Here is a 16,024-nt window from a genome sequence, read left to right as displayed (position 1 = left end):
GGGCCTGCCGTGCCCCGTTCTGCTGCGTTGGGCTTGGGGTGGGGGTCGTTCCGGGCTCCTGGGTTTGCTCTCCGGCCGGTGGCCCCTGCGTGGCCCGTGGGCTGTGCAATGGCGCCGCTGCGGCCTGGGGGGCCCTGGTGGGTTGTGCTTGCTCTGTCCTGGCCGGTGTCGACGGCTCTCCTCTTTGGTGGAGGTTTTCATGCATACCAGATCCACCACACCAGCATCTATCGAAATTCAAACACAACCTGCTTCTTTCTCTGGTCGTTGAATCGGTGGAAGCTGATGTCTGTGGATCTCACTCTGCTTCATCTATCCTTCCTTCCTTTCCTCAGTCTCTCCTTTGGTCTCTTGAGGTCTCCCTAATTTGTTGGAATTGAGATGTTTCTGGGGTTGGTGAAAGATTCTGGTTGGTAACCCGGTTGGTAGTAGGTGATGTCTGGTCGGTGCTGGATTTCACTTTTCTTTCTTTTCTTTGATCCTTCCTCGGGTCTTCTGACAACTTCGCGACTCTAGCGGGATTCTGAAGTATTCAGTTTAGGTGAACGGTATGGGATTTTTAATAGGTTTTTGGTGAATTAATGAACACACACTCACATGCACACACATATGCACACACACACCCGCACACGCACATTCTCACGCACATACAAACAAAAACAAAAAAGAGAGTGAGCAATGATGATGGCATGTCAAATAAACAATACTGAGCTCTCTCAGAAAAAAAGGTCAGGGGACCTCACATGATTCTTTTTCATCTATACGGAGGTTGTCGTTGTTTTTTAACCTGATGTAAATGTCCAAATTTGTCTAAATTTGAATGTATGAAATATTCTTATTAAATACATTGTTCTTTACATAGTTGAACATGCTGACAACAAAATCACACAAAAAATATCAATGAAATCAAATTTATTAACCCATGGAGATCTATATTTGGGGTCACATTCAAAATTAAAGTGGATAACACAGTGACCCAGGCTGATCCAACTTTGATGTATTTTAAGTTTGATGACTCCAAACACGTCAAAATGATGCTCAGTAGTGTGCGTGACCTCCATGTGCCTGTATGACCGCCATACAACACCGGGTATGCTCCTGATGAGTTGGCTGATGGTGTCCTGAGGGATGTCTTGCCAGATCTAGACTAAGATATCCGCTAACTGCTGACAGTCGGTGGTGCAATGTGGCATTGGTGGATGGAGCGAGACATGATGTCGCGGATGTGCTCAATTGGATTCAGGTCTGGGGCCCAGCAGGGGTTCCTGCTAATGCAAGATAATGCAAAATCTTATGTGGCTGAAATGTGTCAACAGTTTCAAGGAGATAAAGGAATTGATGCTATGGACTGTCCAGCCCGTTACCCAGACCTGAATCCAATTGAGAACATCTGGGACATCCTGTCTCACTCCATCCACCAATGCTACGTTGCACCACAAACTGTCCAGCATTTAGCGGATGCTTTTAGTCAAGGTCAGGGAGGAGATCCCTCAGTAGACCTTTCGCCACCTCAGCAAAAGCATGCTCAGGCATTGTAGGGAGATCATACAGGCACGTGGAAGCCACATGCACGAAAATAGTTCCCCAAGTGTCCACAACAGGCGCACTGTAAACACACACTGCTGCTGCTAATCTGAACCACAAACCCAATTCCAATGAAATTGGGACATTGTATTAAACATAAAAAATAAAATAAAATACAGAATACAATGATTTGCAACTCACGTTCTACCTATACTTAATTGAATACCCTACAAAGGCAAGATATTTAATGTTCAAACTTTTAAACTATACTAAATAAATAAATGAATTAATAAATGAACCTGATCGTTTTAACCAAATAATCATCCATCTGAGGAAGTAGGTAACGACCAATCACGGCTCACCTGTTTTCTGGGTTTGGTCAGAAAACTGAGCCATGAATGGTCGTTACCTACTTCCTCAGCACAGGTGATGTCATCTTCAGTCGACAGCAAGTGGAACAATTAGTTTTTAAAAGTATTAATTCTACATGAAAAATAATAAAATTATCAAATTAATTCTGGACAAAATATTGACTTTTTATTGCTGAAAATGACCCAATGAGTCAAGTATCCCATTAATGGTGCCTTCACAGATGTGTAAGTTACCCATGCCATTGGCATTAACACAGCCCTATACTATCACAGATTTTGGCTTTCGAACTTTGCGTCCATAACTGTCTGGATGGTTCTTTTCCTCTTTTGCCCGGGGCGGAGGACACAACGTCCACAATTTCCTAAAACAATTTCAAATGTAGACTCGTAGACCACAGAACACTTTTACACTTTGTATCAGTCCATCTCTGCATCAGCTCTGGCCCAGAAAAGCCGGTGGCGTATCTGGGTGTTGTTGATAAATGGCTTTTGCTTTGCATAGTAAAGTTTTAAATTGCACTTATAGATGCAGCACCAAACTGTATTTACTGACATTTGTTTTCTGAAGTCATAGTGTACCTAAGCTGAGCCCATGTAAAGGTTATCAGTTTGAACATTTAATATTGTGTCTTTATCATGTCTTTATAGTGTATTCAATTAAATATAGGTTGAACATAATTTGCAAATCATTGTATTCTGTTTTTACTGTATTTAACACAACGTCCCAACTTCACTGGAATTGAGTTTGTTTAGGTTACCAAATTGCTGCACTTTCATCTGTCTTACACACAGCAGGTTAGCCCATCAGTGGGAGTTCAGTGTATACTCATTTACGCTCATGTCAAAAAAAAGCTCTACCGAAAGTAAAACATTAACTTATAAATTCAAGTTAATACATTTTGATATCAACATTGGCTAAAAATAACCCAGTGAGAAATGAATAGGAAAGTTTGATTTGATTTGAATTTTTATTTCGAACATGCATAAATAACAATAAAAATAAAATTATGAAGCGAAAACTTGTAAACAGCAATTAAAAAAAGAAGAAGAGGAAAACAAGAAACAATTGAAGAAAACAAGAAACAAAACTTAACATCATATTAAGCAAAAAAATAGTAAGACCGTAATGGTAATAGACATACATGTTCGAAAAGTAGTAGGAAGAAGTATAAACTTTTATATTCCCACCCCTTTATCTCCATTTTAACATCAAAATGTTTTTTACGATTTGTACAATTTGATAAACATAGTGTTGTGGTTGGGCTGGTGCGGAAGGACCCAAATGCAGGAAGGCAGGAGAACAAAGTGATGGCAAACTCGAAACTGTAAAAACATAAATAAATAAAATATCTACAAGGTTGCGCAACGATACCAGAGCGGTCACGTCGGAAGACAAGCCTATACCACTGAACCATGTTTGTCCAACTGTGCATCACTACATCACTGGTGTCAGGTTGAATATAGCGCACATTTTTATCTCCTTTTGGACACATCAGCAATAAGCTCAATATGCAGTACCATGTGATACAGCGGTTGTCTCCCTTGCTAAATTTTGCGGGTTCGCTCCTCATTTCTAGAGTGATTGTTTCTATATTTTTTTCCTTAAATATTCTACTCAACAACTCTACAAGTGTGAAGTTTGCTCTGTTAAGTGGCCCCGAATATAGTTTTTTTTTTTTTTTACTGACAATTATAGGCACCGTCCAACTTTTTGACTGAGAAATAAGCAGTGGGTAAATACAGGATGCACACATATGAATTCCTTCTCAATCTACCTCTGGGCTTCTGTTAATGTGTGGTAGTGATTTTGTCCTCAAACAACAAAGCGAATCGACGCCTTCTGAATAGAATAGAATCCATTTTGGAAATCTGAATCGATACCCAGCCCGAGTACAGACAGTTGTTTACTTTCCAGCCAATCGCAGAGCGGGGAGTGGAAATAAAGTATACCACAACAAAATGTGCAGCGGCTAATGCACGGTCAAAAACGAGAGTAAATCTTGCCTTGGCATTTACCAGCTTCCGAGCTCTGAAGGAGCGACTTGGGCTGAAGAGCGACGCAGAGTTGGCCTGAAAATGTTAGCTTGCTGATTTAGCGACATGCTAAGCTAGGTCACATTGACATGGGCAACTCGGCAATATAGAACAAGAGTTTTTATATCCTTATTTTACACCTGGCATAAGTGAAGCTAAGCCCAAAGCGGACACGGCACTCGGCATACACTTATCACCCACTGCGCGTAGGGCATCAACTGCCTGAGGGGCACAAAAAAAAATCAAGCTCGTAAAAAATCATTATAATAGTAATTATAATAATATCAGTATGTAATATTTCAAATAAAAATTTGTAAAGCATACATTTTGTGTTCCTCTTGTTTTGCCCATATTAAATGAAATTAAATACATTTCACAGATGAATGATGAAAATAAAAATGCTACAGCAGGTCTGATTATTCTGTTCATGCTGTTAATACCTGTTGTTAACAGGGAACTTATTCAAAGGAGCTCCAGAGTTTTTGGTGAATGTTATGAGAATTACATATTACAAATGCAGGTTTTTTCTTTATTTTGATTATTATTATACTCATTTGGCATATTAATTTGACAAACAAAGAAAACATTGCTCAAGAATTAAATGTTCAAATTAATGAAATGTGATAAAATGTTCCATCATAATCTGCTCCATTCTACTTTTGTAGAATCAACACATATGAGTGAAGGACTACTCTTGTTTTCTTCTCTCCTTTATTCATAAAAAGCAATTGAGTGAGGGACAACTCATGACTCCACCGAAATAGGTGGAAAGCTATGCCCATTTGCAATAGTAATATCATACAATTTTTGTGATGAAATTGTTTATATCCATGGTGAATTTCAGTAGGTCTCTTATTCAAAAACTTTCACAAAAAGAAGTCTTATTTTTATGAAAGTTTTTGAAACAATATTGACAAGTTATTTTGTAAAACAAAGCAAAACTGACAAATACTCAGATATTGTTAATTTCTGTCAGGAGTGGGTGGGGCACCACAAAGCATTTATGCGTAGGGCACCAAATGGCTAGTAGTAGTAGTACGGCCAAAAGGCTGTAGCAACCTTTGGGAGTGGGTTGCGGGTTGGGTAGTTGCCGATCCTATGGACTGGCCGTAAACGCGTCACAGACTGTTTGTTTGGGAAGCTAAGCGCTCTATTGGCTGTTGTGTTGTGGTAGTTGAGCGGAGCCTGCTCTTTTGTTATTGAAAACTGTTGTTAGCTCCACACTTGTCCTGATTATTTCGCCATTACAAGGCGAATGTCAGTCTCGGATCAATAATGTGACCATTTGCAAGATACCTCATCACTCACTCTCGCAGCTTGCTTGGCTGAGTGTGGTCAGAGGCAAGGGGCGTGAACGTGGAGCTTGTATGGGTTGAACCATGGGAGAGGTCTATTTTAAATTGTTTGTTTACAAACAGAAACGGTTTCTGTACAAACAGAAATGGTAAAAACTCCGGACCTCGTCTTTAACTGTGTATTGGCGCATTGCAAGCAACGCATATGTGCATTCCGCCACCTACTGTACAAGAGTGTGTAGCACTCATGTCAACACCTATAAAAAAGCTTATTAAAAGTCGTCCTCTGCATCCCGCATTCCATTACACCTCCAACTGATTCGAAACGTCACGTGACCATATTGATCATGTCATCTTTAACAATTTGTATGACATTTCTTGTCACCACTAGGTGGCGTTACATATATAACCAAATATTATCATATAGATGTTTTCAGGCCGTGGCTATTAAGATGCATGAGAAGTTTAGGATTTTTGGGAGCTTGTACAGCGGAGTTATTAAGCAATTCCTCTTTTTTGATGAAGGAAATATTAAGGGCAAAATTTGAGGCCCCCGTCATATAGTATTTCAAAAAGTCAAGATTTTCTCCCCAGTTGTTGTCCCAGGTCTTAAGATTGTACATGCCAAGTTAGAAGTAAATCGGACTAAAACTGTTGGCAAATGGGCAAAAAGAATGACCACAGTGAATGGGCCAAAATTGGACATTCAAAAATTCATAGCGCACTTCCTGTACTTTTTAGGATATGGCTTCCACTGACTTTTTTGTGTGTTTCAAGGCGCTTCACGTGCCTGCGAATTTTTGTAACCCTCGGTCAAACGTGCCAGGATTGGTGCATATTTTTCCACGCTAGGGGGCGCTATTTTTTTTTATGGCAACTTCATAATATCAAAATTTTCGCCGAGCCCGAGGAGTGTGCAAAGTTCGGTGAGTTTTCCTAAATGTTTAGGTCCCCAAAAATGAGATAATTCACAAAGAAGAAGAAGAACAAAAAACAATAGGGACCTCGCAGCGCTAGCTGCTTGGGCCCTAATAATAATGATAACATTAATAACAACAATAATTATTATTCCTATTATGACCATTTTAGTGTAACCAAAGCGTTTCCCATAATATAATCATTATTTCCACACCTAGAGTACCACAGATGCAGTATTTGCTTTGAGGATGTTGATAGAGAAGTACAGAGAAGGTCAGAAGGAGCTGCATTGTGTCTTTGTAGATCTAGAGAAAGCTTATGACAGGGTGCCCAGAGAGGAACTGTGGTTTTGTATGAGGAAGTCTGGAGTGGCAGAGAAGTATGTTCAAGTGGTGCAGGACATGTATGAGGACTGTAAGACAGTGGTGAGGTGTGCTGTAGGTGTGACTGAGGAGTTCAAAGTGGAGGTGGGACTACATCAGGGATCAGCTCTGAGCCCCTTCTTGTTTGCTATGGTAATGGCCGGACGGCAGATGAGGTTAGACAGGAATCTCCATGGACTATGATGTTTGCAGATGACATTGTGATCTGTAGTGAGAGCAGAGAACAGGTGGAGGAGAAGTTAGAGGCATGGAGGTTTGCCTTGGAAAGGAGGGGAATGAAGGTTAGCTGTAGCAAGACGGAGTATCTGTGTGTGAATGGGAGGGACCCACGTGGAAGAGTGAGGTTACAGGGAGAAGAGACCAAGAAGGGGGAAGAGTTTATGTATTTAGGGTCAACAGTCCAGAGCAATGAAGAGTGTGAAAAAGAAGTGTGTGCAGGCAAGCTGGAACAGGTGGAGAAAAGTGTCTAGTGTGAAGTGTGATAGAAGAGTTTCAGCTCGTTACGTTTTGGTTCTCTGACGTTTCCTGTGTCCGCTTTCTCCCTTGCAGTTGCTGGGGAAACTACTGGAGGGTGGATCCTGCAAACACACCTACTGCCCATCATGCCATCAGGCTGAAATAAAAGCCTGGCGGCAACAGAGAGGTGTGTCGGGTTATTGCTCCGCAACTATACCTGATGTTTTCGATACTGCTACCTTTCTAGCGGCAATCTTTCTTGGCGTTCTGGACACCACTAGTAATTAGACTAGTAGCGTTTTTCTTTAGTTCATTTTGTGTGCTACACTGTGTTTTATTCGCCCTCCGGCGTGATTTTGTGTTTTCTTCTTTTTGCCCACGAAGTACACCTTTTTGTCGTTGTCGTCTTTTATTTAAGCAACCCTTTGTCCACGTGTTTGTGCGCCTTTTGTTGTTCCATTAAAATTTAGTGACTTTCGCCCTGGCTGGGTCTGCCCTTTTCTTTTGTGGTCCAACAAACACAACCCACACGTGACACAGCTAAAATGAAAGGCAAGGTTTATAAAACTGTGGTGAGACCAGCGATGTTGTTTGGTCTGGAGACAGTGCCACTGAGGAAAAGACTGAAGGCAGAGCTGCAGGTGGCAGAGATGAAGATGCTAAGGTTCTCTTTGGGAGTGACCAGGATGGATAGAATCAGGAATTAGTACATCAAAGGGACAGAACGGAGAGGCTTTGGAGGTAAAGTCAGAAAGGCCAGACTGAGATGGTTTGGACATGTCCAGAGGAGAGATAGTGAGTATATTGGCAAAAGGATGCTGAGTTTCCAAATGCCAAGCAGGAGGTCTAGAGGAAGACCAAAGAGGAGGTTTATGGATGTAGTTATAGAGGACATGAAGGTAGTTGGTGTGAGAGCAGAGGTTGCAGAGGACAGGGTTTGCTGTGGCGAAAAGCCAAAAGGAAAAGAAGAAGCTTTCAACACCTATTTATCAAGCTATTTTTCCTTCTTATACTTCTCAAAAATACTTATTTTATATTTCTTTTTAAACTGATGTATGTTTGGACATTGTTGCAGGTCAGTATTTAGTCCATTCCAAGTTTTAACCCACATATGGATATGCAAAAACTTTTCATTGTTGTCCCTGAATACTTTGTTTTTAAATTATTACAAAGAGAAAGGTTAGGCTAAAAGGTTCTTGGCATTTAAAAAAAAAAAAGTTCCATACGGCAAATTTGTAAGTTGTCAGGTGTCGAAACCACCCATTTTTTCAACAACTGCACACAATAGGGTTGCAGGCCCTGTCAAAAGTTAATATTTTATTTATTTTTTTTATACATGCTGAGGGCTGCTAGAAAATGGATGACGGGCCACAAATGGCCCCTGGGCCGTAGTTTGTACACCCCAGCTTTACAGTATTTCATAAAGAGCGTACTGAATCTCAATGGGACAATCCTGTCAAGGTTCAGGGTTGCTGTAGGCCCCTTTAACCTCTTCCATGATGTCACTGGTTTTGAAGCATAGATGTGGAAAAAGTGGAAGCGTAATCACTCTGTCTCTTTGTCCAGGCACCGTTGGACGTTGGACACTGCTGTAATCAATACAAAGTTCCAGCGGTTGCCAATGGTTTCACATTCAGTTTTAAAGCTTCGGTTGCAGAATTACACTTTGCTGTAAAGGTACTACAAATTAGATCTTATAATAACTTCCGGCTTAGCGCTTTTACAAGTGATTCGTCTTTCCTAATAGAAGATCTCAGCGATAGCGATCGCGCAAGATTGACGTCACAGGCTCGAAGCCCGCCGTTAGCCCAGCTCGGACTTCATCGGACCTTCAGTTATTATTTCGGAGAGTAAACTGAAGCATATTCTAGAAAGAAGGCCGTTTTTATCCACGCGGGGCACTTTGCCGTAACACAATACAAGCCGCCAGGGCGGAGGCGAGGGCGGGCCGGCGATAACGTAACATCTGTGACGTCGGCGCTTGTTCCGCCGGGTTTGCCTCCACAGTTTGGCTGGAGGGCCACAGAGCGATCGGTTTTCTTGAACGGATCTGAATCCCGTAATCGATAAAGTGTGCGCTGATGGAGAAGAGGAGGTCGGACTGTCCGGCTCTTCCACCCGGCTGGAAGAAAGAAGAAGTGATCAGGAAGTCCGGGTTGAGCGCCGGGAAAAGCGACATTTATTACTACAGGTACACTGTCCTGCTTAAACTATTGGTCAGTGTGATCAGCCACGGACAAAGTCTTGGATCCGGATGACCTCTTCTAGGTTAGCGGCTACTGCGGAGTAATGCCTCAGTCATCGTAATGAACGACTAGTAGATGATGATCAGTCGTGTAACTATTGAAACTTATAGTAACTTTGCCCTACAGAGCATATTGGATCAACACGTGTCGAGTTTATTATCTACGTATATACTATGTATGAAATGCTGCTCCCTTTGCTTGATGTCGCTGAATGACTGCTTAAGTAAACTGTCCTAACGAATATATAACCTTGGTTTTAGCGTCACACCCTGTCCAAGTTGAATACTCCCTTCTGCTGACATGTTGCCCCAATTTTTGCTCCTTGTGTAGAAGTGGCTACAGCCATCGACTCTAAAACACAAGCTATACTACTACTATCGAGCAAGGTTTTATGTTCAACATGTTTAGTGGTGGTGATTGGTGAATGGGAAATATAGTTATAAACAGGCATTATAATTAATCCTGAAGTTTTCTAAACCAGGTGGTTATCTAACAAAAGGTAGCTCACTTTTCATGCAAACACAAATTACATTTATTAACCAATGACAAGGTCATGGATAAAGTTAATAAAATAAAAGGTTACTTCCTGTTGCTCAGGCTGAACTGAGTGTCACAAACATCTGTGTTCCGCCGCTTCCTCAGTCTGTAACCTGAAGTATATCATGAGCTGTGTCTTGGCTTTACTTTCAGTTTAGTTTGTAATATGACTCATCAGTTCCAGTCAGGAAGCCAGTCAGCAGGTTGACTTACTGGAAGAGCAGTGAAACTCAACCACAGCTCATGGAGTGGGCAGATGCTTTCTTCACGTTTTCGTCACACAGTGTTAATATTACAACGAGGGATATTTTGGCGATTGAGAAACAAATGTAGGCCAACAAAAAGCTGGATGTGATGAGGCAACATTATATAGGGGAAGTAATTTTCTTTACAATAGTATGTAGTATGTTCTGTGTGCCGCCACTAATCTAAACATAGTATTTTGATGAATATTGCAGTTGTGGAATTTGGGTTAACAGCAAAATCCACACATTTTTTGCCATCTCAGGGGGTGTTGAGTGAAAATGACATCACAGTTTCTCAGTGCTCAGGTAACGACCAATCACGGCTCACTTTTGTCTCAACCTGACCCGTGATTGGTTGTTACTGGAGCATAGAGGAACAGTGATGTCATTTTCACTCAACAGCAAGTGGCAAATGGCTGCCGCCTTACATGGATAAAGGTGGCGTTTACTGTTGAACTCATATTCCATTCACAAACGCAATATTAAGCAGAATGCCATGTTTACATTAAATTAGATTAGCCTTTAATGCCTCTTCTTTGCCTTTTTTAAAAAAAAAAAAAAAAAATTTTTAAATAACCTTGTCAGATAGGGCAACACTGTGGACGAGTGGGTAGTATTTTTACTTCACAGTTCATAGGTTCAAGTTTTTAATTTGGGCTCTGGCCTTCCAATGTGAAGTGTTAACGTCTTGTGTTTATGGCTTCCTTCCACATTCAAAAAACATACACATTAGGTTGATTGAATATTCTAAATTGTCAGTGTGAATGGTTGTATGTCAATAGGTGACCTGACCTGATTTTCTATGCAATAGAGTTCAGCTAATACTGGATCTCTGGCTCCCACAAACGTGTCGCATCAGAGTTTTTTTTGGTTTTGATAAAAACACAGAACCCACCAACATTGAGCATTATCACAACTGTGTGTGGTGAAAGCAGACAATATATTATGCAACAACATCAGTGACCGTGCTGTAGTGTGATAGTTTCGGTATCAGTGTCCTCCCTTGTCTTTTCTTCCGAAGGCGGAATATTGCAATGTGACTTGGCTCCTCAATATGGTGTCAGTGCCTTTTATGCTGACCAGCAGAAAAAGGCTTGAAGGGTCTACAACTATTAAGACAAAGCTTATCCAGTAACACTACTAATCAAAGACTAGACACTATCTCATTGGTTGCAAGAATTTTTGGCAATGTTTTGTGTTTGGGTTCTTGCAGTTGTGCTTACATACCGCTGCAAATACAAATGCAAGTCTAAATTACTCATTTAACTTGTGCATAGCGTGGATAATACTGAATTTACGAATAATCATGAAATTTGTGTGTAATATCCATTGTGTGAACAATTCCATTTGAACAGTTGACCAGATTAAAGTTAATTCAGGCAAATGTGTCTTTCTGACTCTTTCCATGTGTCTTTATGTTAGTCCTACAGGGAAAAAGTTCAGGAGTAAACCTCAGTTGTCTCGTTACCTTGGAAACAAAGTGGATTTGGCATGTTTCGACTTCAGGACAGGGAAGATGATGCCTGGCAAACTGCAGAAGAACAAACAGAGACTCCGACATGACCAACTCAGCCTGGCAAAGGTAAAACGGATTGTACTTGTGTGTGAGAGGTTCTGTAGCTGCGTGTCACCAGATTATCAGATTAGCACTGCGTTAGTGCTGAACCAAACCAATACATAGTACAGTTCTATGTTGACAATGTCATTTTAGTATACTCACTAAAGACATATGTAAACTAAACACCAAGCTGCGATGGATACATTTGTCAACTGGTGTGATGATGGAAAGAAATACAACTGTAGAGATGCTGCTTGATCCTAGAGCAGTTGGTGATCAAAGCCTTGTGGGGGTGGCGTGGCTCAATGGTAGAGTGGTTGTCTCCTAACCCAGAAGTTGTGGGTTCGATCACATGCCATTGGGACCACGTCAAAGTATCCTTGACCAAGGTACTGAACCTCCAGTTGCTCCTGATGCTGTGTCATCGGTAGGTGAATGAGTAGTCGAATGTAAAGCGCTTAGAGGGCCTTGTAAGGTGGAAAAGCGCTATATAAATGAAGTACCATTTACCATTACTATTTGTGGACATCCATGGCCACAACATCAAGCAAATGGAAACCTTGTTGACACTGACCTGAGTTGGCACACTCAAATGGCTATTGTGTGCCAGAACCAGGGATTTAATGGGTCAAAAATTCCACTTGGGTATTTGAGATAGAGAGGCCCCAGGTGTGCGACCGATTGCCTGAATTTTTTTCCCCACCTGCCGCACGGTGAAACCCCAAATACTCACCAATGCGCTGTGATCGGTCTGTACCAAATACCAAAACTTAGTCTAGTCGGCCCCTGCACAGATTTACACTGTGTCTTACGTCAGACTTGCACTGGGCACAAAAATAGAGCCCAGGATGTCAATGTCATGGTCTGCAAACAGGTCAGATCTCAATCCAATAGAAAATTTGTGGTGGAAATGAAAAAAAAAACCTGTCAATGACAAGGCTACACCTTGCAAAGCTAAGATGGTAACAGCAATCAGAGGAAGTTGCAGTCAGATTGATGAAAAATACTTAAGCTTGTCACTGATTAAGTCCACACCTCAGAGACTGCAAGATTAAAAGCCAAAGTTAGTGCAACAATGTCAGTTATTATTAGTGTAGTGTTGAAGTGTTCTTTTTGGTTGTTCTCCATGATTCCATTTTTTTTCCCTCGGAATTTAGTGATTCCATATTATTTTCTTCTAATTCCTCTCCCAAAAATTGTGAATGACTACCACAATTCTCAGGCAGGAAACAATCGGATCTCTACACATGACACGGCGAGCGGGTGGACATAGCACCTCCCACTCAGAGTAAGCTTCTAACTATGTGGAAGAAACAACAGGATTCTTTCGGTTGAGTCAAGGAAATCTAAAAATAACAATATAAATGTGAGAGGGTTATATCATACGATAGATGTTTTACTCATACCAAATTCATTTATTTTCTCTCTGTTAAAATTCACCACCATCTGTTCTTCCAAAATTACTTTGCATAGCACCAAACCTGCCTGTCACCTTCTCATCACTTTTTATTTTCACCAACATGCTCATAGTGGTGGTCTGCTCCAATCACCACCTCTTGGAATTCTCTTTATAACTTCATCCAACTCTACTCAAGGTTTCCTGACTCTCCAACTCACATCCCACCTTTGGGGCATAAACGCTATTCATCACACCTTCAATTTGGAGCTTCACAATCATCAACCTGTCTATCGTTCTGTTCTTCACTTCAGTAACATTCTTTGCATACTCAAGAATCATGCGGCATGCCTACGCCATTCCTTCTCCTAGGTTCAGTTCTTCTGATGCTTTGCTGCACTTCTGTCAGTTCTCCTGCACACATTCTCGAGCTATCCTTCCGCTCTATCATTATATTATATTGTAACTATTTTTTCACAGATTTGTAAGATGTGTATCGTTATATTATCTTTAATTCCGGTAATTGGCAATGTGTTCCTAATGTCAATAGGAATTCAGTGACTTTAGCATTAGCACATGCAATGTTTTTAAAATGAAGCATGTTGTGCATCGTAACATAAAATTGTATGTAATTCTTTTGTTGTGTGTTAGTTTTAATAGGGCTGAGCGATATATTGAATTAAATTAATTCAAGTGTTTTGTTGTGGATGATTAAAAAAATTATAGCAACAATGTTTTTTTCCTCTTTGGTTGCGCCGCGGCTTTCGCCCTTGCGGGCTTCTGTAGCTTTTGCTCTGCCAGTCGTGTCCTCACACACTCCATACGGAAGGAACTCAACAACAGCAAACAAAGTCCCGCTAAATAAAGACAGTTTACTATGTAACCATGGAGGAGTCATTTACACAAGGAAGCACGTATGACAAGATAGGGGCACAATGATAGCGATCACCAAAGCGGACACGTTGCACCTCACTAATGATTTGGCACCCATGTATACTGTAAGGAAGACTCAATTTCACCACTTGCTGAAAACGGGAGAATCCAGGTATGTGCTACTGCCACCTAGCTGAAAGTATATTGCTCAACTTGCCCCACGCCATTTGTTTAGGCAGTGGTTATTTTGCCGTGACTGGCAACGCAAATGATAAGGATTTTTTTGCTCTGAACAGCTCCAATATTGGTCATTCGCCGGAGCGACGAAATCTTTAGTCTGCTGTAAATTCGATATTTTACCGTGATTGCTTATAGACATTTACAAGCTTATGTGAATAGCACAAGTGTGCATGTTTACATTGCTGCGTGGTCACAAGTACGCTATCTCATCAAAACGGACTCGCCTCGCAAGCACTTAGTTTAAAGTCATGTCTACTTACGAAAGACAAGCTTACCTTTACTCGCTGTGCCCGTGATGCTTATCAGCAGCAACTCTGAGCCTCTGTGTCGTCTGCGACATAAAAACCTTATGAAATGTAGTATCGTGGGCTGGTATGATAATGCTGGTAACAGCCTATTTTCAGTGACAAAACAAATTGAAAAGTGAAAGGAGATCTATAGAAAGGGGTGAAGCGGTCTAATCACGGTAAAATAGCAGATTTACGGCAGGCCAAGACTTTCTTACTCCGGGGTCTGGCCAATCAAATAACGCTAACAGGAAAATTGGCAGTCATGGCAAAATAGCCACCTCAATTTACAGAACAGTACTTGTACTTGTAAAGTCAGCAGACAGTTGGAGGGGATGACAAGCTTAGACCTCGGTTCCTACATTAAAGCCAAAATGTGATATTTGTGTCATATTGAGGAACACAAGTAGCGCTATTCATCTTTAAAAACAAAATTGGCAAAAAAAAGTTTTATTTTCCACTTTATCAACATATAGATTCACATTTCCAGAAGTATATTATTCAAGGTAGAAGTTCTGCACATTAATTCCAAGAGGAGAAATATGGTTACTTTTGTTAACTGATAAAATATAAGCAAAACTTTTTAACTTTTTGGTTTATGTAATAATAATAATATAAAATAGTAAATCAAATTTTTAGTTAAAAAATTGGGGATTTTATTCTTAGGCAATATCACCCATCCCTAGTTAGTTTTACAGTAATCTCCAACTAGGTTGTCAGTAAACACTTAAAGCATGTTCAAAGAGGGCAGAATCACATACACGTCACACACTTGCTACACGGGAACATGTTGCATTCAGGCTACTTTCACAATGCTGAGAACTTTTAAACGCAACACGACGTTCGGCACATCAATCTTTTTTTTCAATTATGCTTTTATGATCGTTAGAAGCCAAAATCATAATTTAATTCAGATTAATTGCATAGCCCCTAATATTTTGTAGCATTAGTTCTGCGCAGTTCCACAAAAAATGGCTAAGTGTTTTTTTTCAAGCTGTTTATTTGTCACCCTTGTAAAATTTGCTCTATTCATTCTATCCAATCCAATCTACCCCAAAAATGTATCCAATGTTCTGGTTGTATACCTTGACACCTGTAGGCAGGAAGGAGTGGATGAATTTCTGCTTCACACAGCACGGGTGTTAATTAAAGTTTCCCTGAAAGAGCTGTACAGGGCTGTTGGAGGATCTAGGAGCGGGGGATAGTTCATGTTGTCCAGCATGGTTGTGTTTGATATTTTTATTGGCATGTAGGCAAAAAGAAATCAGTGTCATTTCACAACAGAACATTTACAATAGCCTATCCGGAATTTTTGGAACAGCATGACAAACTTCTTGAAATGTTTGTACAGCCTACCACCATAAATGTTCATACAATTTTCTTAACATTTAACAGGAAACAAAAAAGCAAAACAAAACAACAAATATGTAGATGAGAGTGAGAGAGAGCGAGAGGGAGCTATATATATATATTGAAGAGGTTAAATTTATTCCTCTTTTCCGTGTTCCAAAAATATGAAGACAGATTTTTAATGTAAGAAAAAACACTTTTGCAAAAATGATTTTTTAAAACAGAGATCTCCGGACATTGGGGTCGACCCTGAAACATCACGTAGGAGGTGGAATTTTCAGAGTGCCCATTGTGCCCCCTCCTTTGTGGAA

General features: G+C 40.6%; 1 protein-coding gene across 2 annotated transcripts in view; it reads left to right on the top strand.

Annotated features, from left to right (window-relative positions):
- Positions 1-8,757: 8,757 nt before the first annotated feature.
- The window catches only part of mbd2 (methyl-CpG binding domain protein 2), a 40,069-nt gene continuing 32,802 nt past the window's right edge, over positions 8,758-16,024 (top strand). Inside the window, exons 1-2 of one of the 2 annotated variants that reach the window (XM_077585941.1) lie at positions 8,758-9,172; positions 11,432-11,591. In XM_077585941.1, coding sequence (XP_077442067.1) covers positions 9,063-9,172; positions 11,432-11,591 — 270 coding nt within the window. In that variant the 5' untranslated portion in view covers positions 8,758-9,062. Of the gene's footprint in view, positions 9,250-11,431; positions 11,592-16,024 lie in introns of both variants that reach the window. The other variant, XM_077585942.1, reaches the window with a different exon arrangement.

The sequence above is a fragment of the Vanacampus margaritifer genome, chromosome 14 (genome assembly GCF_051991255.1).
Source record: "Vanacampus margaritifer isolate UIUO_Vmar chromosome 14, RoL_Vmar_1.0, whole genome shotgun sequence".
In the NCBI taxonomy this organism is placed as follows: Eukaryota; Metazoa; Chordata; class Actinopteri; order Syngnathiformes; family Syngnathidae; genus Vanacampus; species Vanacampus margaritifer.
Note: the sequence above shows the minus strand (reverse complement) of the source record. Positions and strands in the feature narration are given on the sequence as shown.